At 38.1% G+C, this 25,082-nt stretch overlaps 2 protein-coding genes and 1 long non-coding RNA gene across 6 annotated transcripts; 2 read left to right on the forward strand and 1 right to left on the reverse strand.

The window, feature by feature from the left end:
- Positions 1 to 6,623: 6,623 nt before the first annotated feature.
- On the reverse strand, positions 6,624 to 12,224 carry LOC146578713 (heat shock 70 kDa protein 12A-like). Of its 2 annotated transcripts, XM_085268836.1 has the most exons (5): positions 11,943 to 12,224; positions 11,318 to 11,542; positions 11,077 to 11,248; positions 9,383 to 10,075; positions 6,624 to 6,870 (listed from the first exon to the last, which is right to left on the reverse strand). In XM_085268836.1, exons 1-5 carry the CDS (start codon positions 12,222 to 12,224, stop codon positions 6,830 to 6,832), a joined length of 1,413 nt encoding a protein of 470 aa, XP_085124962.1. In that variant the 3' UTR covers positions 6,624 to 6,829. The 2 variants fall into 2 exon arrangements, with proteins under 2 accessions (XP_085124962.1, XP_085124960.1); XM_085268834.1 differs by lacking the exon at positions 6,624 to 6,870 and having other exon boundaries at positions 8,787 to 10,075.
- A 129-nt stretch (positions 12,225 to 12,353) lies between these two features.
- On the forward strand, positions 12,354 to 13,140 carry LOC146578714 (uncharacterized). The gene is made up of 4 exons (XR_014891581.1): positions 12,354 to 12,410; positions 12,647 to 12,682; positions 12,934 to 12,969; positions 13,092 to 13,140. It is a non-coding gene; the product is annotated as an uncharacterized LOC146578714 (long non-coding RNA).
- Positions 13,141 to 15,158: 2,018 nt separating this feature from the next.
- Positions 15,159 to 25,075, forward strand: LOC146578715 (uncharacterized). 3 transcript variants are annotated; one of them, XM_085268986.1, is made up of 10 exons: positions 15,159 to 15,545; positions 15,624 to 15,797; positions 16,627 to 16,671; positions 17,298 to 17,345; positions 17,653 to 17,700; positions 19,112 to 19,159; positions 19,259 to 19,439; positions 20,304 to 20,381; positions 20,575 to 20,846; positions 21,333 to 25,075. In XM_085268986.1, the coding sequence occupies exons 4-10, from the start codon at positions 17,308 to 17,310 to the stop codon at positions 21,397 to 21,399; spliced, it is 732 nt and encodes a 243-aa protein (XP_085125112.1). In that variant the 5' UTR covers positions 15,159 to 15,545; positions 15,624 to 15,797; positions 16,627 to 16,671; positions 17,298 to 17,307; the 3' UTR covers positions 21,400 to 25,075. The 3 variants fall into 3 exon arrangements, with proteins under 3 accessions (XP_085125112.1, XP_085125115.1, XP_085125114.1); XM_085268989.1 differs by having other exon boundaries at positions 20,575 to 20,862; positions 21,333 to 25,073; XM_085268988.1 differs by lacking the exon at positions 15,624 to 15,797.
- Positions 25,076 to 25,082: the final 7 nt, after the last annotated feature.

Genomic DNA, 25,082 nt, shown 5'->3' on the forward strand with positions numbered 1-25,082 from the left:
TCTCTTTTTTGTCTTTCTTTAGTACAGTTTTTTTTCTTTAGTACATTGATTGCTTTATTTTTTGTAATGTGAGGGTGTGTATTACAGAAACAAAGTATCCAACCACTGACAAACGGACACACCATGCAGTTATTTGGAAAATAGTTCCTGGATGTGTCAGTCTCCATGGAGCACCTGAATGGGAACTGACATTCACCTGTCTGAAAGTGGAAAACATCCAAGAAAAGGGCACTTTCTAGAATATAATACATATTCTAGAAAGTAGTAGCAAAAGGATGAGAGAGATCAATGAGAATGATCTAAACATCCTTCAGAGCAGTGAAATTTGATGCTGGTAAAATATTTTTTTTACAGCTCAGGGTGGAAATTTTATCCCACATCATTCTGTTTTATTTAGCAAACAATACATGTCATCTGGTCCTCGCCTGATTTTGACTGAGTTCATTTATTCTCTGTTTATTGGGCAAACAATAGAGTCTGTTTACAAGAAGTGTGAAATGTTCCCAGTGGCTTCACGTGTCAGTCTGCTGTTTTCCTATAACTCAGAGTCACAAACTGCAACCACATAAGTAACAAATTCAACACAGATAAAGATTATATATTTAGTTATTCTCAGGAATGTTTCTGCAAAACAAAAGTGACTTAATCAGAGCAGAAGTGTCATGAAAGGAGTGGAAATAAGAAACCATCGCACCATCAGAACACAGTCAGCATGACTAATGCGTGACACATCATCATGTGAATGAATGTTGCAGTCATAATGTATCTTACAGCAGAGCTTGATACTGTGTGATATGTTTTAAACAGTCAGCAGTTTGTTAAACTCACAGGAGAACTCAGTTAAACATGGTTTAACAAGGACAATGAACTGAGTGAGATAAAATGGCCCAAGTGGAGTGTGTGGTTTGGTAACACAGTCTGTCCACAGGTTGGGTGTTGTTATATTAGAGATTAACTTAACTTTTAACCAGCAAAGATTAAATAGCATCAAAAATCGAAGAGAAAACTGCTGTATGTAAGTGGAACTGAATAGAAAACACAAGTGTTTATTCTGCTTTTGAAGTTAAATGCACTTAAGTCAAATAAACATTTTGACCACGACTAATCAGACACTACAAATTGGGAGTAGAGGAGTCCGGTCAGGCAAATCTGTACCACATATTTTAGTAAAACATGAAAGATTTGAATTTCAAATTTGAGGAAAGTTTGTTCTCATGTCAACAAGTCTCTTCTTTGTGTTGTGTGGAGCTTCAGTGCCAAGATTACCTCAGAACAACAACAACAACAAAATTCTACTGGAGCTTTCTGCAGTTCATGGATAGTGTATTTATAAGTCATGGAGTATGAAAAAAAAAAAAAACTCACAGAGGAAACGAAAGTTAAGCAGTAAGTTTTGTTTTACAAGAAATGAGAGAGATGGGGCTCCACCCACAGCCTGCAGCAACTGTTGGTCACATGGAAAGTTTCCAACATTTATTCTCCTATTTTAATCCATAAAAAACATGTTAATGAAATATAACTCATTGTGCATTACCCAGATGGATTAAGCTTTGCTGCAGGTTTTACTCTGTTAAATATACAGAAAAAAAGTGCACAGGTTATAAAGTTGCCGTCGCAGTGTGCTGAAGCAGACTGTATGAATTTGTGAAGAGTGGACCCAAAATGCGAACACAAAGGAACTTGATATTAACAAAAGGTGAGCTGTTTAATAAGGCTGATGAAAAAGGTACAAAAACAAAAGGCAAATGCAGAATGGAAAGAAACTAACTAGAACTAAACTGGGAGACCCAAAACAGAAAGAACAAAACCCTGAACGTGATAAAAAACCTGAACATGGAAAATCCTGGCAACATATAGGCACGGAAACATGCCGAGGAACAACAGACAACCTGACACTGAACAAAGGAAGACAGAGGACATAAGTACACAGCAAGATAATGGGAGGATGGGGAACAGGTGGGAACACCAATCAGACCTGACGAGACAAGGGGAAGCAAAACTAGACACACTGCACACAGGACAGGGACTTTGACAATAAAACAGGATTGGCTGCAGATATGACAACATGAACTTGATAATATAAGGCACGCAAATATGAAATACCTAAAGGGTGAGGGAAACTTAAACACAGGACTTAAATATGAACCAAAAACACTAAAATAATCTAAAACTCAAAACACTGGGTCAACAGACTCAGGATCTTGACAGTTGCAACAATTGAGCTACTGGAGCTTTTTGCAGTTCATGGGATTTCATAGTTTATTTATAAGTCACGGAGTATGAAAAAAAAAAACCCCACAGAGGAAACGAAAGTTAAGCAGTAAGTTTTGTTTTACAAGAAATGAGAGCTCCACCATGGGGCTCCACCCACAGCCTGCAGCAACTGTTGGTCACATGGAAAGTTTCCAACATTTATTCTCCAATTTTAATCCATAAAAAGGAATATTTTAATGAAATGTAACTCATTGTGCATTACTCAGATGGATTATCATAGGTTTTGCTGCAGGTTTTACTCTGTTAAATACACAGAAAAAGTGAACAAGTTATAAAGTTGTCTCTGGAGGTCAGTTATAAACACTATGAGCTGTACCTATAAACAGGACAGACATTTGTTTATGGATTTCTAACATTTATTCTGCTCTTTAAGCATATTTATCAAACCCTGAGTATTGACTGACAGGAGGAATGTGTGAAGGTGATGAAAAGTAAAGAGCCACAAACAAAATCTGTCTTGACACACACACACACACACACACAGTAATCTGAACTTGACTGGAATGCATTCAGCTGCTAGCTGGTAAGAAATCACACGTTCAGTGGTTTGTAAAATACACTGTTGAGTCTGATCAATTTAGTTAACTTCAACTATTTAGATCTAAGTCTCTACTTATGCTGCTCCCCTCTTGTCTTCTCTCTACACTGGGTATTTTTGTGAGTAGCTTCTTTTAATCATAAATCACTGTGAACAAGTATCCTCAAGAAAACACGTCTCACTTTCTGAGAGCTGTGAAGGTTTACAGCAGCTGTTTTTAAAGATGGGCTCTGCAGGCACAGACAAGAAGACTGAAGTCTGTTTTCTTCTTTATGTTCAGACCATGAATATGCACTGACCCAAGTGTATCAGAGTGGGGAAACTTTTAGTCTCTCTAACATAAATCCTCACAAAGATCAAGAAAAATCACTGGCTTTTAAGTATTTAATTTAATTTGAAGCCAATGCATTAGAAGGAACTTGGCTCTGTTTTGTTCCCCCATTGCTTCATGACTCTGTGCCAAGTTAAACTGAAAACACACACAAAAAAAGATATCCAAAAGAATAAAAGAATCCAGGGGATTTCATTGGCTATTCAAATAGGTTATTATGAATTGGTGATTTAAGTCATTTGAAACCCTTTTAATGCCATAAAGATCACTGTGTGTGTCTGAGATGGACCAACAGAAGCTTCACTGCTGATTTTCTCTTAATATGCAGATAGAAACAAATCAATTTTAACAAATTAGTTCATTACAAGATAAACAGCTGCTGGAGCTTTGGAAACCTCTATAGGTCAGAGCTCAGGAATGCCATTTATGTGGACTTCTGACATTTATGACGCGTGCACTGGTCTTAACAGACATCTATGCAGATGGCTTAGTATGAAAGGCATCTGTGTTTCAGTCATACAAAATGCAGTTTATCTGGAAGCTTCTGGAGGTGCTTTATCAGAAATGACTCCAGGTGAAATCACACAAAGCTACCATCAAGTTTATGTTCATCTGTCTTTGGACTCTTCCGCCTCTATAAGAAGAGATATACATGAGTAAAAACTGTGATCAATACAACTTTCATGCTTATCTCTGCGTGTAGAGTCTGGATGCGATCAGAGCTGCTTGGAGTGTTGTAATGATCATATTTCTTGATCTATGCATGTGTATAACCAGCTTATAGCGTTTAAAGAGGACACATTTAGTTGAACGGTAAGTACAGAATTTAACAAGCTCCTAAAATATGTTGAAATTATTTCACTTTTCATTCATTTTTTTAAAAACATAAACACTGATAAGTCAAGGACTATGAGCACTTTTCACTTGTCTTCTCACTTCTCACTTGTTGTATGATCTGTGGGGCTCAGGCCTTAAATGCAGTAAAATGTAGGCCTGCTCCTGCTGCCTCTCTCTTACTAGGTCAGTAAATATCAGCAGTTATATATACTAGCAGTAAAGTAACAAAGAGATTCATATTTTACTATACAGTATACGAATATGTCACTGATGGGACATGAGGCCTGTTGAAGGCAACCAAGCTGGGGACAGACTCAAGGTCAGATGAAAACCATGGGTTGAGCAAATTGAAGCCCCTCTGCTGCCACCTTTGACTTTTATTACTGTGTAACATTTTACAAAGTGCATAGACACATTGGCCACATTTTAGGGAAACCTTGCTATGTGAACCTCAGAGAACATAAAAATAATTCCACAGACATCCTCCTCGTCCAGTGAGGCAGGGGCAGATGAAGAGCAGGTGTGCATGAAACATCACTTAATGCAATAAAATAGGAATCTGGAGTTCTGCAGTGGATGGAAGATTATTTATTATTATTTCTTCTTCTTTGTTAAAGTGAACCTGAGAAGTTAGCAGCAGCTTTTTTGTGACTTTTTGAGCTTTTTTGTCTATTTGTCCATTTGTGTTCAAAAAAGGTCTTCCTTTGAGCAGAAACCTTTTAGTTTTGTTCTAATACCTCTTGCTAACTCCTTCCAGGATTTATATGCCTTGCTAAATGACCTTTCATTTTTCTTGGCTTCTTGTTCGTGCATCTCCTGCCCTTTTGCTGTTAGTCTTCGTAATTCAACACATAATAATACCGATGATGCCCTGAAATCAGACAATGTGCCATTTCAACTTTTACAGGAGTACAACTGATAGCATAAAGTCCACATTCAGTCTTAGGCATTTTGATGCAATACATGTGGCCCATTTAACATCACAAGGTTGCATGCTACTGTGTTAAATGCAGAACAGGTCTTTCTTTCTTGCATTACTTTAGACTTCCAGGTTGAAGATCATTTCCTCACAGAGCTTACAAGATGCACATGTGCATGACATTGTATTTATAATGCCCTTATTATAAGTCCTTTACTGATGCAGCAGTCTCAATTTTATTTATATAGCACCAAATCACAACAAAAGTCACCTCACAGCACAACGAGTAGGTCCTGAGTTCAATTCCACCATCAGGCCGGAGTCTTTCTGTGTGGAGTTTGCATGTTCTCCCCGTGTTTGCTTGGGTTCCCTCCAGTTACTCCGGCTTCCTCCCACCGTCCAAAGACATGCAACTTGTGGGGATAGGTTAATTAGATAATCCAAATTGCCACTAGGTGGGAATGTGCAAGTGAATGTGAGTGCAAATGGTTGTCTGTCCCTGTGTGTTGGCCCTGCGACAGACTGGCGACCCGTCCAGGGTATGCCCTGCCTCTTGCCCTATGACAGCTGACAGCCGCGACTCTGAAAAGGATAAGCGGAAGTGAATGGATGGATATACAACCATCTCTGGTTGAAGTGATACGCTACTTTACTCACAGTTCAAAGAAAGAATACAATGAATGTAGATGGCTGTAAAGCAGCATTGAGTTTTCACTGTAGTATGTGTGTCCTCCTGGCTGACCTGCAGGTGAGAAACAGGTGTGAGGTGTCAGGTAGGTGATGAGTGAAGAACAGAACAGAATCCATTTCCTCTTCAAACTGCTGTCAGACATTATCTACTGCACTCTGATCACATCACTCAGACCAGCTGCTTTCTACAAAGTCTCATCAACAACATCTTTAGAAACAAACATCAACAACCAGGAAGCAGTTTCACCGTTTGTGGCGTTTACGGTCCATAGAAGTATTGCTGCCGTGCCATGCAGTGATGCAGCTGATCAGGGTGCTTGCATGGTGCAGCTGTAGAACCTGCTGAGGATCTTGGCCATCATACCAGATTTCCTCAGCCTCCTCAGAAAATACAGCCCCTGTTGAGCCTTCTTGACCAGCTGTGTGGTGTTCAGTGTCCACCTGAGGTCCTCAGAGATGTAGACGACCAGGTATCTAAAGCTGCTCACCCTCTCCACTTCAAGGCCCCGGATAAACAGCAGCTGGTGAGTCCTCCGGTTCTTCGTCGTGTCCACTCTCATCTCCTTTGTCTTGTTAGTATTGAGGGTGGGGTTGTTGTCCTCAAGAGGTTTCATGAATCTGGGATGCCTCTGTTTGTTGTTTTGTGATTGTGTGCTACTAGGATAAGACACTGATGGAATTGTTTCCGCTTTGCTTTACACTGTTTTGCAGTGCTGCTCTGCCCTCTGTTGGACATTGACTAACAATACAGCTGTTAGAAATCAGCTAAGAAACTTATTCAGTAATAAATTTTATTCTAATCAATCAATGTTTATACGTTTTTAAACTGATATAACTTAAGTTTTTATTGTAATGAAATATAATAAAGCGCCAGAGTTCCTGTTTATGAGTTTTATATCGAAATCAATTAAAAACAAACAAAAACGACAGTTTGGACTTTTTTTTGAGTCTTTGAAAATTTATTTCTGTACATTTTTACACACCAAATTGGCATAACATTATGACCATCTGCCTACCACCGTGTTGGTCCCCATTTTGCTGGCCAAACAGTCCTGTCCTGTTAAGGCGTGGACTCCTCTAGACCCCTGAAGGTACTGTGGCATCTATACCAAGATGTTAGCAAAAGTCCTGTAAGCCGTGAGGTGAGCCTCCATGGATCAGACATGTCTCTCCAGGACATCCCACAAGTGTCACATTCACATACTTCCTGTAGGTCATCCTGGTGCCACCTGTTCCACAGTTAAGCAACACACAACCAGGCATCCACTGCAGTGAACATATCTGAAAAGTAAGAAAGAAATTTAACATTAAAGGGTTGAGAGCTTGCATTTGTTTTTAGGTCCAGCTGTTAATTTACATCCGATGATCTCATTAAATGTGTCTGTTAGCAGTTCAGCAGATCGGGAGGTCAGATCAGGAGAGTGGAGGTCAGTCTCCACTGGATCTCAAGCCTGGAACTGCTTCTGGCAGTCGGTAAACGGGTAACTTTACCACTATTAAATTTCACTTCCAGAGTCATAAAGATTGTAAAATAAAGCAATTTAGTTTTTTTTTACAATAATTTCATGAGAAAATTCTTAAATAATTTTCTGTTTACCTGTTGTTTACAGCATAGTTTGACACTGATAATAAGGGTAATATGGTTTTGACAGTTTTCTAGTTGGTTTAAACTGGAAAGGACTTGTTACCAAATGTCATGATCGTTTAGACAATGTGATTGGTCATTTTGGTGAGTTACAAAACTAACCAAGAAATTAGTTTGTTATTGTTACTGGAAGTGGACGAAGACCCTCCTACTCCACCTCATATATAAGGGAATGCGATGAGTCCACAGGTTATAAAGACAACTAATTTCCTTACAGGAAGAAACATGTTCATAACTTAAAAAAATAATAAAATATTTTATTGAACAATGACTTTAAAACAACACATTAAAGCCCTTTATTGTGGTCAAACAAGCAATAATGGGTGTTGTACAGGATCATTATGATACAGGGTCTAGTTATTATTAGGTATTAGCAATGAGCACTGATAGCAGTAACTGTGACCTTCCAAGGGGGAAAAACATTTTCACACTTATTTTGGAAGAAAAACATCAAAATTTTTTCCCCCAGATTGGATAAATGTAACTTTTTATGTCCCAATTATCATTCAAATTAAAGTAATAGAAGTAATACTTCAAAATAACTTCTCAATAACATTATTTACATTTTGTTCTATGTAATTTTGGTTAAATTATTTAAGAATTGTTGACTCACTAGGTAGATTGTAAAACATATATACAGGAACCATACGCTAATACAAATATTAAAAATTATACATTTTGAAGGATTTAAAATAAGCAAATTCTTTGGACTTTAAGGTACAGTTTAGCATTTTTATGAAGAAAAGAAAAAGAGAAATCAAAATTCCAGGTGTGTCAAGGTGGATTGAATTATACACAAGTTTTATTTATACAGTTTGATGTCTTGGGGAAGTCTGTGTCTGCTTTAAATGGCTGTAAGAATGATCTGTACTTTTTTTAATGGTAATAATTTAATGGTAATAAATCAAAAATGCTTCCAGACTTTACAACCTTTATCACTCACTGGTGAATACAAAGAACTATACACAAGTGTGTAAGGACACCAGCACCAAACTCTTTTCTTAGTTTAACTTCCCTGTATTTGATTCTCTAAATTTCGGGAGCAATATCAATTTAGTTATCTGGTATCAACTAACACTGGTCGATTTAATGTTTTAACTGTGAGACCTGCATGATTTTAGTTTCATCCTCTCAGGCTAACATAAATAAATATCCAAAACACAACATTATGTGGGAGATGTGTTCTGACTAAATTATCTTCATTGTATTAATAATACATTGATAAACTTAAATTATCTGAACTCCTGTAAACTTTGGCATAAAACATCATTGTATGAGTAGAATGTAAATGGAAAGAAAAGCGTCTGGACTTCTCTAAGTTTCAAGAAGCTTCTTCAGATCTAGAGTCAAATGGTGGAGAGTCCCAGATTTAAACCCTATGGGAGTGTCCCCCCAAGAGGGACATGGACCCCCTATTGTTTATTACCAAAGGCCATAACCACCCTTAACTCACACATGCACTGATGAAGACAATTTCATGCAGTGGAATTCAGAACTGTGCATCCCCCCCCCCCCCCCCCCCCCCACACACACACACACACACACTTGTTGGCTGTAAGAATGATCTGTACATTTTTAATGGTAATAAAACAAAAATGCTTTAATAAACTTCAGTGTAACTGCACACAGGTTCTCATTAGATCTCATAAGAAGATGTTTTCACTACTTGTGTGATACAGAAAAGAAACTGTTAGAGTACCTATTATAGCTTAAGGACAGCAGTGACTCTGACATCTATATGTTTATTTGTTTGTCTGATGTTTCAGGAAATCACTTCTGCCACGTGGTTTCTGATTGATCTCATTGATTTAGCCATGAAGTCGAGCTCAGTTTTAACGGTTGAACCTGAATCTACATCTATGGCTGTGACCGTCATTTCTGTGGCACCAAACTTGATTTGTAGTTTGATTTCACGATTCATGCCGCGTGCTGTGACAGGTGACTCAAGAATAATAGAACCAATTTTCTCTACTCCCCAGTCATCCACATACATTAGTCCTTGGATATTTCTCTCTGTGCGATAAAATGCAAAGGTAATCGCTGTCTGATCTCTTTCTATTGGAGTGCAGCTGTACTCACTGGTTTTATCCCAGCCCACTTCCTCATTTTCCTTCACCAGTACACAGAAAATACCATCACACCACTCACCCTCTTTGTTTGTGTATCTCTTGTCTGCTCTATGCTTGGATGCATCAAACCTAAGAGACAAAGAAACCCCGTAAGTAAAGGCACTTATTCGAGATGCCACCAATGCTGGGTTTCTTCCAAACAGCACAGCTCCCTTCGTGATTGCTTCTTGAGGATGAGAAGGACACAGAACTTTACACTGATCACTAAACTGATTGGTAATATGCTGACGCAGAATCAGGCTTTGAGCGTAGCCTCCGACTAAAAGAATGTACTCAATGGTGAAACCTTTCTTCAGGATTTCTCTGAGACTCTTGGTGATGCCATTCAGACTCTCAGCAAAGAAAGATCGTACTTTCTCTTTTGAGATTTTGATGGATCCTTCATTCCAGGAAACACCTCTCAGCGTTTCAAAAAACTTTTCCATTTTCTGCTTTTCTTTTGCCATTGCACCCAGGTTAAATGGGCAGCTGATGTCCACATCATCATCATCATTCTCTTTTAAAACTGAGATATCATACATCATCTTCTGCAGCTCTCCTGGATGTTTTTTTTCATATTCATCCCACAAACTATCACTGAAGATTTCTCTGAGAAACTCTTTGAATTTTTTATCCACAGTTTGTCCTCCCAAATCATTTCCAGAGGCCTTGTGCAGCTCTTTCAGGGCTCCTCCCTCCAGGACTTCATGAACAGTGATGTCAATGGTTCCACCTGCAACACATAGACAGTAATTAAAAATAAGTGATAGCATCTTTACAAATTATTCTCTCCTCCACCCTCCTAATGCAGAGTTTGGGGCCTTTATCACTCACTGGTGAATACACAGAACTATACACAAGTGTGTATATTGCCGCATACAATGATAAAGAGTTGATACAAATATATTTTAACAGTGCTAGACTGTATTACAGTGGAAACAAACTAATCGTTAAACCTGGAGCTCCTCTGTTTATTCACTGTACATCAGTCTAGAAACCCATAACAGTCTGGTTTCATGCTTCAATGGACAAATAATTTATCTAAATACAAACATACATAATAACATACTAAGTGTATATAAATATGATACAGGACATTTGTATGAAACTGTATATCTCAAAAAGTTGATTCTGTTCATCTGGACGTAGCGGTTTCAGTGGGAGAAACGTTTCATCACTCATCCAAGTGACTTCTTCAGTCACAGCTGACTGCAGGTTTCCCCAGTCTTATAAACAGTTTGCCTCGAATTCAATGGACCCCCTAATGATCCTCTACCTAATCACATGAGCCATTGTCCCCCCCCCCATACACACACACACACACACACACACACACATTTGCACTGATCAGGAGATGCTCTGTAGGCTACCTCATTGTATATCTGTATAGTGAAAGTAAAGGCATTCTCTTCTATTCTACCTAATCACATGAGCCAAGGCATGAAAATGGGTGTGGGTCACAATCAGCCAGGGTTTCAGGTGAGCTTATTGTGGAACCTAACCCCACCCTATAGTGTGATTTCCTGAGGTCAGATGGCCCAGGTTGTGAGTGGGCGTTAAGGTGTCTGGAAAGGGATGTCAAAACTGGATTATAGCTGGCAGACAGTTGGCGTCATAAACCACCACCTCTGTTCAATGATGGTCACTCACAGTGGATATAAAAGGCTTCTATCTCTTTCAAACCATAAAAACATAAAAAAGTAAGAAAAACTGCACTTTGAAAACATAGAGTACCTCCACAGTCCACCACAATGTATTGTGTTCCTGAAGCCTGTTCAAATGTGACTCCACTGTTATTTTCTGTTTCAAAACCATCAGCTGGCAGCTTCTTACACCAGACTGAGGCTGCTTCTGGTTCCAGTGCAATAACCAGTCTGTCTTCCTTTCCTGCGGTCACAATTCCTGCCTATAAATCAAAGGTAAATAAATTCTTTTTCATTTTAAAACAACTGTACAGTACATATTGTCGTTTTACCTGCGTCGCAGCTTCTCTCATGAACTGTTTTGCTGAAGGATCCCAGAGGGCAGGTACAGTCACCACCCAGGTGAAGTCAGAGGCTATGAACTGCTTCCCACCAGCATTTTCTGAGATGAACTTCAGAGCGTCCTCCTTCAGGTATTTCAGAGCTTCTGTGAACACCTTCAGTGCCTTCATTGACCGTCCATTTGCAGCTTCAATTGTCACATCACTGTTAAGCTTCTATGATGGCAGACTGGATATTAGTTAATAGGTTTGTAATAGAAGTGGGTTTTGATAATCAATTCATCGATTAAAATCAATTCTTACTTGGATAACGTGATATCGATTCATTAAAATCCCGAATCGATTTTTAATATAAATGCATTTTGCCCAAAACGTCAGAATCTCAGGTTAAACTTCACAAAACCATTTCAACAACCACACAAAGAGCGGATCTGTCGACGCATCAGAGTCAGTGACCGACGGCACGTACACCGTATGCCATCGGGGCTGAAAGCCGACAGCTCACAGACTCTCTCTCTCTCTCTCTTTATATATATATATATATATATATATAAAGAGAGAGAGAGAGAGAAAGAGAGATATCAGAATATTGATATAATAAGATCGTTACACTTACTTTGTCATAGAGGGACATCTTGAAGCATTCAAAGAAGAATTTCTTTCTGGCTTCATCACCTCGTGTTCTAAAATAAGCTGACTGGGCTTCATAACCAAAGCTGAGAAATTTTTCATGTTCATCAAAAAGGATGCAGGTCGGAGTCTTTGGGGTCCTCAGTGAAGTCTTTTTACCCCAGGACTTTAAACAAGGATCAATTTCTGCGTCTCTTTTTGTCAGACTGAAAGCATATCCACTGTACGCAGTGCCAAAGTCTATCGCTATGATGTATGAGTTATCCATTGTGGAAACAGTGCTGAAGAGCAGCAGTTACAGAGTATTTATTAACAAACCAGGGGGCGGACCTCACTGAACTCCACCCCCTGGTTTGTGGAGTTCAGTGTAACAGTCGTACTTGTGTCAGACTGGAAAAAGACTTTCACTAAACAAGACAGGAGACACCACGATGAGTAAAGAAAAGAACAGCAGGTAAATACATTATATCAACCTTTGTCATCCGTATAAACTGGCAGATTTAAAGGTTACACTATTTAAAACTATTTAAACGTGAAAATGCCTAAATGCAATTTGAAGTTTTGTATAACAGTTTTCCTTAGTTTGAAATGATATGACAGAGTATGAAGTGCGCAGATAAGGTTTAGTATTTTTCCTCTCTGGATATAAATATCTGTGATATCAGTGTTTCCTCTTTACCTTAAAATTAGAGATTGTAATCAAGCAGCAGCTCCACAGGAGCTAAGGTAAGGATTCGCTCTTTTTTTAATATCATTTGATGTTTCTGATCAGAAATGTTTTAAATTGCTTCATTTACATGGTTTTCACAGCTGAGCACAGGATAGACTGCATGAATTATGCTCTATGTTGCTATATGATCATCTCATCATAAGATTTTACATTTTAGAAAAGCTCAATAAACATTAAAACTCTGAAATGAATTCTTCAAAATTGTTGTGTGTATTGTGAATAACTTTTCTAAAATGGTTTTAAACAGTTTCGCTGAGATGGGAAAAAAACTTCATGATGCCAAGTAAATATTTTTTCTCATCTTTCATAAATGCCTGAAGTTTTTCATTTCTTCTTTTTATTTGATCCTTTTTTTAATCTGTTCACCAAGACTTTTGCTTTACATGCTGTATATTTGTCTCACAGTATGGTGGTGAAACAACAAGTGGAGGAACTGAATTTAGTTAAAGAGAGGTACTGTTGGTATAATCTGGTGAAACATCAAAGTCTGCTGTACAAACTCACATAATTACACTCATATTGTTAAAGTATTTTAACAGTGAAATTTTAGTCTTTTGCAGACTGGTATGCTTGATAATACATATGCTTAATTACACTAAAACCATGAATTTTCTCTCACAGGTCTGTGAAACGTCTAGAGGAGGAACTGAATTTAGTTAAAGAGAGGTACTGTTGGCATATTCTGGTGAAACATCAAAGTCTACTGTACAAACCCACATAATTATACTAACATTGTTAAAGTATTATTTTAAACAGTGAAATTTTAGTCTTTTGCAGAGTGGTATGATTGATAATACGCATCAACTGAAAACCTGCTGGGATTAATTTTTCAAAATATTTTTTCCCAGTTTCAGTGAGTAAAAATCTCTCAAAAGCAGTCAGAAAAATCAGCACTGGTCGCAGACCTATGTTATTGATCATCAGCAAGTGTGAGCATATCTATAACCTCAATAAGGGAGGTTTTAGCAGTTTGTTCGTCTTGAAATTTAGTTTTCTCTAACCCACACCTGCCGCCTGCAATGACCTGAGCACAGAGTAGCCTGCTGAGCCACCTCCTGGTCAAGGCTCTTAGTGGAAACTGTCCGTAGCTCAGTGGACTGAAATAGGTGAAATTTGGACAAGGCCTTCAGCAGGATTGCTGGATTGAGCCAGATGACCACCCTGAGCATGGAGTTCACTAATCCTCCAGCAGCTCAAAAGAAGGACGCCAAAGGGTGCCATAGAACATGTCCAGGTCTAAGGGGGGAGCCAGGGGCCCTGGCATGCAAATTTTAAGTTGCTGGCTGCCCTTTGGTGCCAGGAGATTAAAGTGGCCCCACTAAATGCTGAGTGTCCAACGCAAACTTCCTTAATTGCCTGATCACCACCATGCCATGTAGGTTCACCGCCTCCATCTGGGACTGAAGGAACTGCAGGATGTGAGAGTGCAAGACAAGGCACCAGCAAATATTATCACTGCAGCTTCTGAGCTTGGGTCAGAAGCTGCAGTGATACAAACGTAAACGGACACACAATGCCTCGACATATGCTACCACACAAAGCGCAAGTGGTCAACGATCGCTGGTTTTACTTCTGTACAGCCATTTTATATGTACACTGTTGGGCATGGATGGGCTAGCTGGAGTGTCTTAAAGAAATATTCATGTGTCGTAACCAAGGGGTGGGGAATCATTACATATGGAGAGGTAATGTAAATATACCAGAGAACATAACAATCTTCCTAGGAGTGGGCGTTTTACCAAATTCATCGCAAACCCATGGAACTCTACAGGCCTCAGTGAGCAGGTTAAAGGTCAATAATAATGACATCACAATTAGAAAAAAACTGATCAAGCACGGCTGTTTGGGAGGGTTGTGAGAGAAATCTTCTTCCATATAAAAGAACATAGCTAAATGGTTTAGGCTTGCAAAGCTGGGGGTGAACAAAGCACAAGACTTCTGGCTGATAAAGTGACACATCACTGCAGGTTACTGCTGCTAAAGTATGTTCTACAAGATGCTGAATCAGGTGGTGGACTTGTACACAAAACTGTAGATACAGATGTATTTCTAATCATGGAGCTGACTGAATATATTACATATCGTGAATAACCTCTATATTATGTTTTTAAACAGTTTGGCTGAGATGGAAAAAAAAATTCATCAGGCAAAGTAAACATTTTTTTCTCATCTTTCATAAAAGTCTAAAGTTTCTCATTTCTTCTTTTTATTTCATTTTTTTAATCTGTTCACCAAGACTTTTGCTTTACATGCTGTATATTTGTCTCACAGTATGGTGGTGAAACATCAAAAGGAGGAACTGAATTCAGTCATAGAGAGGTACTGTTCGATTAATCTGGTGAAACATCAAAGTCTGCTGTACAAACTCACATAATTATACTAACATTGTTAAAGTATTATTTTAAACAGTGAAATTTTAGTCTTTTGCAGACTGGTATGCTTGATAATACATATGCTTAATTACTAGGGATGGGTATCGAAAACCGGTTCTTGTTGAGAACCGGTTCCCACTGTTTCAATTCCTTGGAATCGTTTGCCATTTTTGCAAACGATTCCCTTATCGATTCCAGTCGCCCCGAATGACGTCACCACGTTGCGGAGCGTCATTTACCTGGCAGGAAACACGGCGCCTAAGCGGCTCAAACGCTCAAAAGTTTGATTATACTTTATGAGAACCGATGACAACAGGGCAACTTGCAAAGTAGATATTTCATTTAAGGGAGGAAACACTACGAATATGCAAAAGCATTTGCTCACAAAACACGCGACGACACGCGTTTTTAATTCCGCTCCGGACTCGTGACTCTCAACCCAGCAGCAGCGCTAACGTTTGCACGTCCTCTCCCGTTAATGCGGCAGGTAAATAATCAACTAACAGTGCATATTATGTTAGCGCGATCTGCCTTATTACAAGACCTGCCATTACTGTACATGTAGGTGACCATGATGAGAGAGACAGACAGAGTCTGGCTGGCGCTCGCTGGCAGTTCTCGCTGCAGTCTACCGGTAGCGTCTCCTTTCAGGCCAGGATAGACTAATGTCACCGAGCAGTGTCTAAGTTTGTGGTCAAAGGCTTGCACCCATTTGCCACAGTAGATGCCCCGATTTTTGGTAAGTGAATGTGTTTAATTGTAGGCAGGGACATTACTGGATATTCTTGTGTAATTGCCACAGAACAATTTATGTTATACTTTGTTATTGCTACAGAAGAATGTTGCAGCTTTAAGGCAGGGATGACTCCTGGAGTTGCTTTCTCACTGCATATGCTTTATTTCACAATCAGATCGATTTGATAACAAAAACATACAGCAGCTCCTCTCCTACTCCTAGCCCTTCGCTGCGGTGGAAAAAAGAACGACTTCAATCCCCTTCAAGGAACATACGTACAAAATAGTTTTCCTGATACACCAATGGGGCGTTCAATGCCATCTTGTAAATATGAGTACTCTGGCAGAGTAACAGTTCAAATGAAAAATACACCAGAACAAACAAGCAAACAAAAAAAGAAGTGTGGGGTACCTTTGAACCAATGAACAAAGTATAACAATTTATACTTTTTAACATAACCCGACCCCGTCAATATGTGATATGTCTCACAAGAATATTTATTTTATTATTTTACATTTACAATTTTTTTTTCCTGGGGACCCTGTGACACCCCATTGAAGAGCCGTAGGCTGGATCTCTCAAGATCTCACTGTTGGGTTTGTAAGGCCATGTTACTCCTAAATTTCTATCTTGTTCAAAGAGAAGATATAAAACAAAGCTCTGAGCTAATCGACCTTAGTGTTCTCCTTTTTTAAAAAAAAAAAAGAATCGATAAGAGAATCGATAAAGAATCGAATCGTTAAACAGAATCGAAAATGGAATCGGAATCGTTAAAATCTTATCAATACCCATCCCTATTAATTACACTAAAAACATGAATTTTCTCTCACAGGTCTGTGAAACGTCTAGAGGAGGAACTGAATCCAGTCATACAGAGGTACTGTTGGCATATTCTGGTGAAACATCAAAGTCTACTGTACAAACTCACATAATTATACTAACATTGTTAAAGCATTATTTTAAACAGTGAAATTTTAGTCTTTTGCAGAGTGGTATGATTGATAATACGCATCAACTGAAAACCGGCTGAGATTAATTTTTCAAAATATTTTTTCCCAGTTTCAGTGAGTAAAAATCTCTCAAAAGCAGTCAAAAAATCCTATGCAACACTGGTCCAGTGCAGGACACTGGTCCAGTGTTGCATACCTTCAGCAGGATTGAGACAGATGACCACCCTTATCCCTGTAAATCAACTGAGCATGGAGTTCACTGGAGTTCATGGAGTTCCTTCAGTGGCTCAAAAGAAGGATGCCAAAGGGTGCCATGGAACGGATCAACAATTTATAATAGCTTAATAACAGTGATTTACAATATCAAACAAAACAGAATTATTTTGTTAAAAGAAACAAATGTAGAATTTAAACTGTTAGTGTTGTTTTCTATATGTTTGGTATTATTTTTTTAAAAAAAATGATTGATCTGATATTGTTCACAGAATCTGCGTTTAACGATGAATGTATGATCTGATGCGTTTAACACATGAATTTGTTTGTTTTTAAATAGGTTGCGTGAAATGGAAGAAGTTTACAAAGTGAACCTCAAAAAACCAGGGTAATTAGATTTCTGCAATTTTTATGGACACTCATGAACCAGTATTTCTATCCACTGTCGCTCAATATACATGTCCATGATTATTTAGATCATTCTGTTCCTAATATTAGTTCATTTTAGACTTGAATTTTTATCCTCAAAATTTTTTTGAATTAATTGTTAAATTTCTTCCAAAAAGGCACAGACCATTTTTACACACTACTATTTTACTAACAGATTGGTTTTAAAAAATAACATTAAAAAGGGGATGAAAATTGAAATTGAACCTGTATCGGAATAACTTCTTCTTTTTTTTATGTTTTAACAGTTTGGCTGAAATGGAAACATTTTACAAACACAAAATCAAAGAAGAAAGGTAAACACATTTTAATACATAAAAGACTTAAAAATGCTTCAAATCCACATTCAGGCTGTGCTTGTTATGGTCCTGGGTCATTGACCCGGTGTTTTGTGTTATTTGTGCCTCCCTTATGTTTGGTCTCTATGTTTCTTAGTTGCTCTGTCTCCCCTGTCAGCTGTATCACCTATTCAAGTCTGTATCTCAGTGTTACGTTTCCTGTTTTACTTTGAAGTTCTGTGTCCTACGTGAATGTATTGAGTTTTGCTTCCTTTTGGTGTCGTCATGTCTGATTTCTCCCAGCTGTGCGCTCCTTCTGTGTCTCATTCCCCTCGTTATTCCCCAGTGTATTTAAGCCCTGTGTTTCTCTGTGTCAGTGTTGTGTCCTCTCTCATGTGTCTCTTGGTGAATATATATTCCCATATGGAAAAGAAATAGTAAAACCTTATATGACTTAACTCATGAAAGTGGCCACTTTCTCATTACTTTCATATATTGTTTTAGTAAGTATCCAAAACATACAAGTTTCATTATATAATTTTTCAAGGGATCTTATATCTGTTTTCACTCTTGTATGCTTTTCATACAAGTTTCACACAAGACAGATACAAACTTTATAAGATTTATATATATATATATCTTTTCCATGTGGGTTAGTTTATATTTTTCAGTTTACTTTGGTCCTGTATCATTTCCATGTGTCGGCAATAAAGCTGCATTTTGAGCTTTTCCCGTGTGTTACGAGTTCTCCATTTTGGGTCCTCCTCCTGCCTGTACACAGCCGAATCATGACAGTAGTGACAGCCCACTTTTATAATTTGATTAATTTTTTTATTTATTATTTTATTAATAGAAACATGTGTGTCCTCAATCACAGCGACCTTCATAATATTTTGGAACAGAGATACATTTTTTTCCTTTTTCTACCCTGTACTCAAGATAAAAAATATATGTAATTTAGAAACTGACATGCAATAATAAAAGTGCAGATTGCAGACTTTTTAGGTATTAGCTGTTTAAATTTTGCAGAAATTACAGAAGTATTTTATACCTTAATGTTAGAGCACGCCAATGTGTCAAACACAGCGATGATATTTATATCAAGGTATTCATGTTCATAACTTTTAATTAAATGACTACTTGTTGTCTTTAAATGTGATTTTCTCCAGTTTTCATTTTTAAGGAACTCCTCTGTTGGTGTGGCTGTGTGCTTGTGAACACAGAATTAGTTTGGTGGATGTATTCTTATTTTTAGATTCAACTAAAAATAAGAATACTAACTCCGAAGGTCATGAAAAATTATTAATTTACAATTTTTTCAGATAATAAAGAAAATTGAAATCACTCACGAAACAAAAAATATCTATAGTCATGTGAACTGTGGAGCACAGAAACAAATCACTTATTTGTACCAAACACTATTCCACAGATCTGCACATGAAAAAACTAAAGAAGAGTATAAATCATTCAAAGACAGGTAATGTACAGAAACATGGATTTAACAGTGCTGTGTATGATGGTGCAGACATCACCACCTTTTGTTTTCATGTTCAACATTATCTATTATTATTATCAGAATGGCAGGGGAGGTTGATCTTACACTAAAGACGGGGAACTCTGAAAACATGAACAACCCAGTGAATGAAACCAGACTGAAAGAGATGTATAAAGAGCTGAGGAAGGACTGGGCTAGAATCAAGCCTGAAATGAAGCAGGCCGCTCAGAGCGACCCAGACCAAATCAAAGTTGGCATTCAGGTACATTATACAGTCTAACGAGGTGAGATCAGAGTGTAGTGTGAACTTTTTTTCTTGTATAAAAAATATTTTCATTCCCTCTGATGATTATAGCGCAACTTTCAATCTGGGGCAAATGTAATAGAGCAGAAGAAGAAAGAGATAGAGTCAGTATTTAACCTTAATGCGGACAGCACTGAAGCATCTCAGAAGGTGCTAATGTGTTTTGGATGTGTTAAACATGATCACTAAAGCTATGTCCATACGTACATGGGTATATTGGAAAACACAGATTTTTCTATGCATTTGCACCTTTCGTCCACATGTAAACTGCGTTTTCAGTCACTGAAAACGGAGATTTTTAAAAACTCATTTTTTTTGGAAAATCTATTTTTGCTTTTACATGTGGATGAAATGCTGCATCAAAGATGTGCGCCTTTTTTGACATCACACCCTGCGCCACGTTATCGTTTCGGTGAAAAGAATTTCTACAATTGCGGACTTACACAAAATACTCTTACTGTTAATTTTGCAGTGTTTAAATGCTTACATATACACAAATATATAATAAATATACACACAAAGTTACTGTCCCTCCACACATAGGACTCAGTTCTGCTTCTATGCGCCATCTTTGTTTACTCTTTCCCACCGAGGCTTCTAGACTTCAATTGCCCAAAATTTCTACACAGTTAGGAATATATCACCACCTGTTGTTTTGGCACGTTCCTGGCAGTGTTTTCCTTCATTTTGGGCATTTACATGTGGACGGGATTTTTTTTTTAAAAATGAAAATCTCTGTTTTCAAAAATACCCGTGTGCGTGTGGATGTAGCCTGAAGCTTCTGTGATAAAGATCAATGACAGGTTTCATTATTTGTTTCAGGTTCATGAATACACAAAGTTAACCATTCAGAACCTTCAGCTTGCTGTTTACTACAGTTTCAAAGGCACTGCTGCTCAGGTTTGTTGGAGTTACAGATACAACATTACACACATTGTATATACACTACACTGTGCATTTGTGGGACAGCAATCAATCACAAGATGTTAAATTGTGTGTTTAATAAGAAACAGTAACTTAAACAGGACACTGGTTTTTTTTGGACTAAATGTTGTTTGTAGCCATGTAAACTTGAATAATTTCTCAATGGCAGGGGTTCCACGGACAGGAAGGTGAAACTCATAGCTTCAATAACCTTACCCAGAAGTGCCGCTGGCTGAGCAGATTATTGGTGCTGAACGATCCCCCTCTTCAGCCTGACTGGAAAAATCATCATCCAGGGCAAGATGCTTGGAACGTTTTCCCACAAGAGATCACAGCTGAATCTGCCACATCACTCTGCCAGGACCACTCTGAAAATGTTGTTGGATGTAGTTTGACATCCCAGCATCCAGACGTGAACCAGAGTGAAGATAAAATGATGACGTGAGTTCCAACCAAGGTATGGAAAAATTCACTGGGTCCAAGAGGTAAAACCTTACTAAGACATCACCCCACCCTACTGAGTTGTTGGGGTTAGTGGAGGTTGAAACAGCCGGGTAGGGATCTCAAGACTGCACTGTCGGTGATAGGTGGTGTTTTAAGTCACCACCTGTGTTCATCCCTGAGAGGAGTAAAGGTCTACAGAATCTCACCACTGTGAGGAACCTTGGACTCATTTTTGACCAGGATATGTCCTATTAAACAAATATGTAGGACTGCTTCCTTCCATTTGAGCAATATCTCTAAAAGTAGAAATATCCTGTCTCAGAGTGACCTTTAGCTAGTTATGCTACAATAGTTGTAGGCTGCTGGGGATTCCCATGATGTATTGAGTATTTCTTCTTCAGTCACCTTCCTCACTCACTATGTGTTAATAGACCTCTCTGCATTGAATCATACTTATTATTAATCTCTGGCTCTCTTCCACAGCATGTCTTTTATCATGTCTTCATTCTCTTACCACAACCGGTCGCTGAAGATGGCCGCCCCTCCCTGAGTCTGGTTCTGCCTGAGGTTTCTTTTTTCCCTTCCCACTTCTCCCAAAGTGCTTGCTATATGGGACGTGTGATTGTTGGGTTTTTCTTTGTATGTATTATTGTAGGGTCTACCTTACAATATAAAGCAAATGCTGTTGTGATTTGACACAGTATAAATAACACTGAATTGAACATGAACACCTGTCCCCCTCTGTTGACACGGCCCCATGAGCTCCCTGCACCACCTCGCCACTGCAGCAGGCCAGAAGCCACAAGTTCAAAAAATATTTTCCCTTAACTGACAGTAGCACTACGTTTGTCAAAGTGGAGGGTGTAGTTTGGTAACAGAATCTGTCCTCAGGTTGGGTGTTGTTATATTTGAAATTATCTTTTGCTCATTATTTCCTCAACTTTTAAACAGAAGGATTAAAGTGCTTCAAAAACTAAAGAGAAAACTGCTGTACATGAATAAAGTTGAATAGAAAACACATGTTTATTCTGCTTTTGCCGTTAAAGGAACTTAAGTTAAATGCACATTATGACTACAACTAGTCAGGGACTCAAAATGGAGAGCAGAAGAAAGTCAGGTTGTTATACGTTAGGCAAATCAGTCCCACATATCTTAGTAAAATACAAATGATTTGAATTTCAAATTTTACGCAAACTTTGTGCTCATGTAAAATTTGCAGTCTCTTCTTTGTGTTGTGTGCTGCTTCAGTGCCAAGATAACCTCAGAGCAAATAAATAAAACCAGATTCTACTGAAGCTTTCTGAACTTCATGGGATTCATAGTTTATTTATAAGTCTTTATAATGTGTCTGAAAAGGCTGCAGGGGGCTCGCCTGCAGCCACTGTTGGTCAGACAGAAAGTTTCCAACATTCATTCTCTGATTTTAATCCTAAAACATGTTAATGACATAAAACTCGTTATGCATTGCTCATATGGATTAAGCTTTGCTGCAGGTTTTACTCTGTTAAATACACAGAAAAAAGTGCACATGTTACAAAGTTCCAACAACTGAGCTTAATACAAGTGATGAAACAGCTGAAGCTTTGAAGCCATATGGAGGTCAGATATAAACACTATGAGCTGTACTTATAAACAGGACATTTATTTATGGATTTATGACATTTATTCTGCTCCTCAAGCATATTTATAGTTTATACTTTATATAAGCATGATGACTGACAGAAGATTGTGCGAATGTGGTGAAGAGTAAAGACGCACACACACCTTTCAGTCTCGATGTACACATACACACACCCTGTAAACAAGTCTGAACTTGACTGGAATGCATTCAGCTGCTGGCTGATGAGAAGTCACATGTTCAGTGGTTTGTAAAATACACTGCTTCGTATGATTAGGTTAAAACTCGAATGACCATAACGAAACAGGGGAAGCAAAACTGAACAGAACGCACACTGATACATACGACTTCCACAATAAAATAAGAAACATGATGCAGGAGTGGAGGAGACTCAAAGGGCCAAAACACAGGGAAAAAAATAATAAGCGAAACTAAAAAGAACAACCCAGGCACGACAGAATAAACCTTTAGAAAATCAAAGTGACTTAAACATAATACAAAATGCCAAAAAACACACAAAAGACCCAGAACCATGACAGCAACATTTTCATTATTGTAGAAATTACTATAGATAACCTTTATTTTGTATTATTATTATATGTATTATTATTATATGGACGTGCAGAAAAAAATGGATGGAGGACTTGTAATGTCTCTTCAGTAAAGTGACGCTGAATATGAGGGGTACTTGAGCCACACTTAGTTTCTGTTGCGCAGACGTGATTATAAAAGCTGTTGTTCTGCTCCGTATTCTCTCTGGATTCCTGTTGAATCGTCAAACAGCACACAGCTCACCCTCCTGAACTTTGCTCCAAGCAACCATCAATGGAAACTAGAGGGATCACTGATCCTCCTCCTAATTAACCTTTAGTGGACTTTATGAAAACAGTCTTAAATCTTCCTTACACTCATTGGCTGTGTGTTCACTTTTAAATCACACATATTAAACATAAAACAAGCAAGCTCTTTACTGTTATTGTTAACCTTTTATTCTGTGGCCGGGAATTAAAGACATAATCTGGCTCTAATTGGCTGCTCTGTGCCTTTTCCTGTAATTAGAAGCAACAAAATGAAGCTGATGTTACAGATTTCAGCTGTTACACCTCTTCCTATGATCTGTCACTAAGTCCTTCTTATGTATGTTATGTTAGTATAACTAACTTTTGCAGGATATCACAGGTTGTTTTTAACTGTTTTAGACAGACTGTTTTTTTCTTTTTGTTCCCTGATTTTTAAAACTTGCACGGGAGGATTTTATTTTGAGATCCATAAATCACATATTGTGGGAGTGCAGAGTTAGAGGTACTTCAAACCACTGAAATATAGAAAGGAAGCTAATATTTTTATACTTTTTGCATATTTTTGTACATACATAGATAACATAAAATGTGCATAAAAATGCAAATAATAAAAATACAGTGTAAAATAATGACTTAGCTCTGTTGTTTCTTATTTATGTGACTGGATTGGAAGACTGGCTGAGGTGAAATCTAATTTTCTTCTTCTAAATTGAGACAAAACCGAGGTCATTGTAGTCTGTGCAAAAACTCAGATACGTACTTTATACAGCATTAACTTGGTCTTTAGTTTGGGAGTGCAATCGTGTTTTGGGTCCTGCATTGATCAAACACGCCTCTACGCCTGTAGAATATAAAAGAAAAAAGAAACAGCATCCTGCTCGTCATTGTGTTACACAACTAAACCTCTGACCACACTGTTCATCGTTTTCTCTGCAGTCAAACTCAGATTTAACCTCCAACAGGTGTTTCTATGCCTAGTAATTAGATTTAGTTTTAAATGAATGGCACAATGATCAGAAATATCCGCCCTTCCAATTGTGCATTCAGTTACTCTATGTAGATCCCATCTGTTCATTAAGGCAGACGACCAAATCAAGAAAGACATAAAGCAATACATAGAGGAAAATTCCACAGAAGAAATTAGCCCAACAGTGTTTTGGGATGCATTCAAAGCTGTACTCAGAGGGAAGCTTATTGCCATAACTTCAAAACAACACCAAATGAGGAAGGCCCTGTACCTTAGCCGGGTGGAGGAATCGGAAATCACGGAAATATTATACCGAACTACTCAGAATGTTCAGCTCCAAGACAAAATCAAAACACTAAAAAAGGAAATTGACAATATATTGACTGAAGAAGTGGAAAAAAACATCTGACAAACAAACAAACAAACAAAAAACAGGATTATTATGACAACGGCCCAAAGGCAGCTAGACTGTTAGCACGCCGTCTTAGACAGCAGCAAGCTGCTAATACAATTCACAAGATTAGGGACCCATCTACAGTACAAATATCTTACAGTATAGCCAGGAAGCAATAGAAGAAACATTTAGGAAATATTATGAAAACTTGTACAAATAACCATGTTCCTCAAATAAAGAAAACTGGGTCACATGAACAAGGACCATGCATTATTGTCTCTGTCTCCCTTTGTTCTTGGTCATGTCTTCCCTTATGGTTGTGTACTTCCTTGTGTGTTACAGTTCCGGAATATTTACACTAGACCTGTTTTTCTTGTGTTCTGGGAAATCTCACCATTAAAGCTGTTTTGGAGTTTTACTTTATGCTTTTGGAGTCCTGCCTTTGGGTTCTAAA

Source organism: Mchenga conophoros, linkage group LG3, assembly GCF_057382185.1.
Source record: "Mchenga conophoros isolate Kocher_MC1m ecotype Shallow Benthic linkage group LG3, M_conophoros_male_GT1.1, whole genome shotgun sequence".
NCBI classification, from domain to species: domain Eukaryota; kingdom Metazoa; phylum Chordata; class Actinopteri; order Cichliformes; family Cichlidae; genus Mchenga; species Mchenga conophoros.

Bases quoted from the DNA above. Each gene is read 5' to 3' on its own strand.
- LOC146578713 (XM_085268834.1), bottom strand. From the start codon at position 12,224: ATGGATAACTCATACATCATAGCGATAGACTTTGGCACTGCGTACAGT. The intron at 11,249-11,317 runs GTAAAACGACAA...TTTGATTTATAG, and splicing joins TGAGAGAAGCTGCGACGCAG to GCAGGAATTGTGACCGCAGG. The intron at 10,076-11,076 runs GTACTCTATGTT...TATGTGTTGCAG, and splicing joins CATTGTGGTGGACTGTGGAG to GTGGAACCATTGACATCACT.
- LOC146578715 (XM_085268986.1), top strand. From the start codon at position 17,308: ATGGAAGAAGTTTACAAAGTGAACCTCAAAAAACCAGG. The intron at 17,701-19,111 runs GTAAACACATTT...ACTATTCCACAG, and splicing joins CACAAAATCAAAGAAGAAAG to ATCTGCACATGAAAAAACTA. The intron at 20,382-20,574 runs GTTTGTTGGAGT...TCTCAATGGCAG, and splicing joins TCAAAGGCACTGCTGCTCAG to GGGTTCCACGGACAGGAAGG.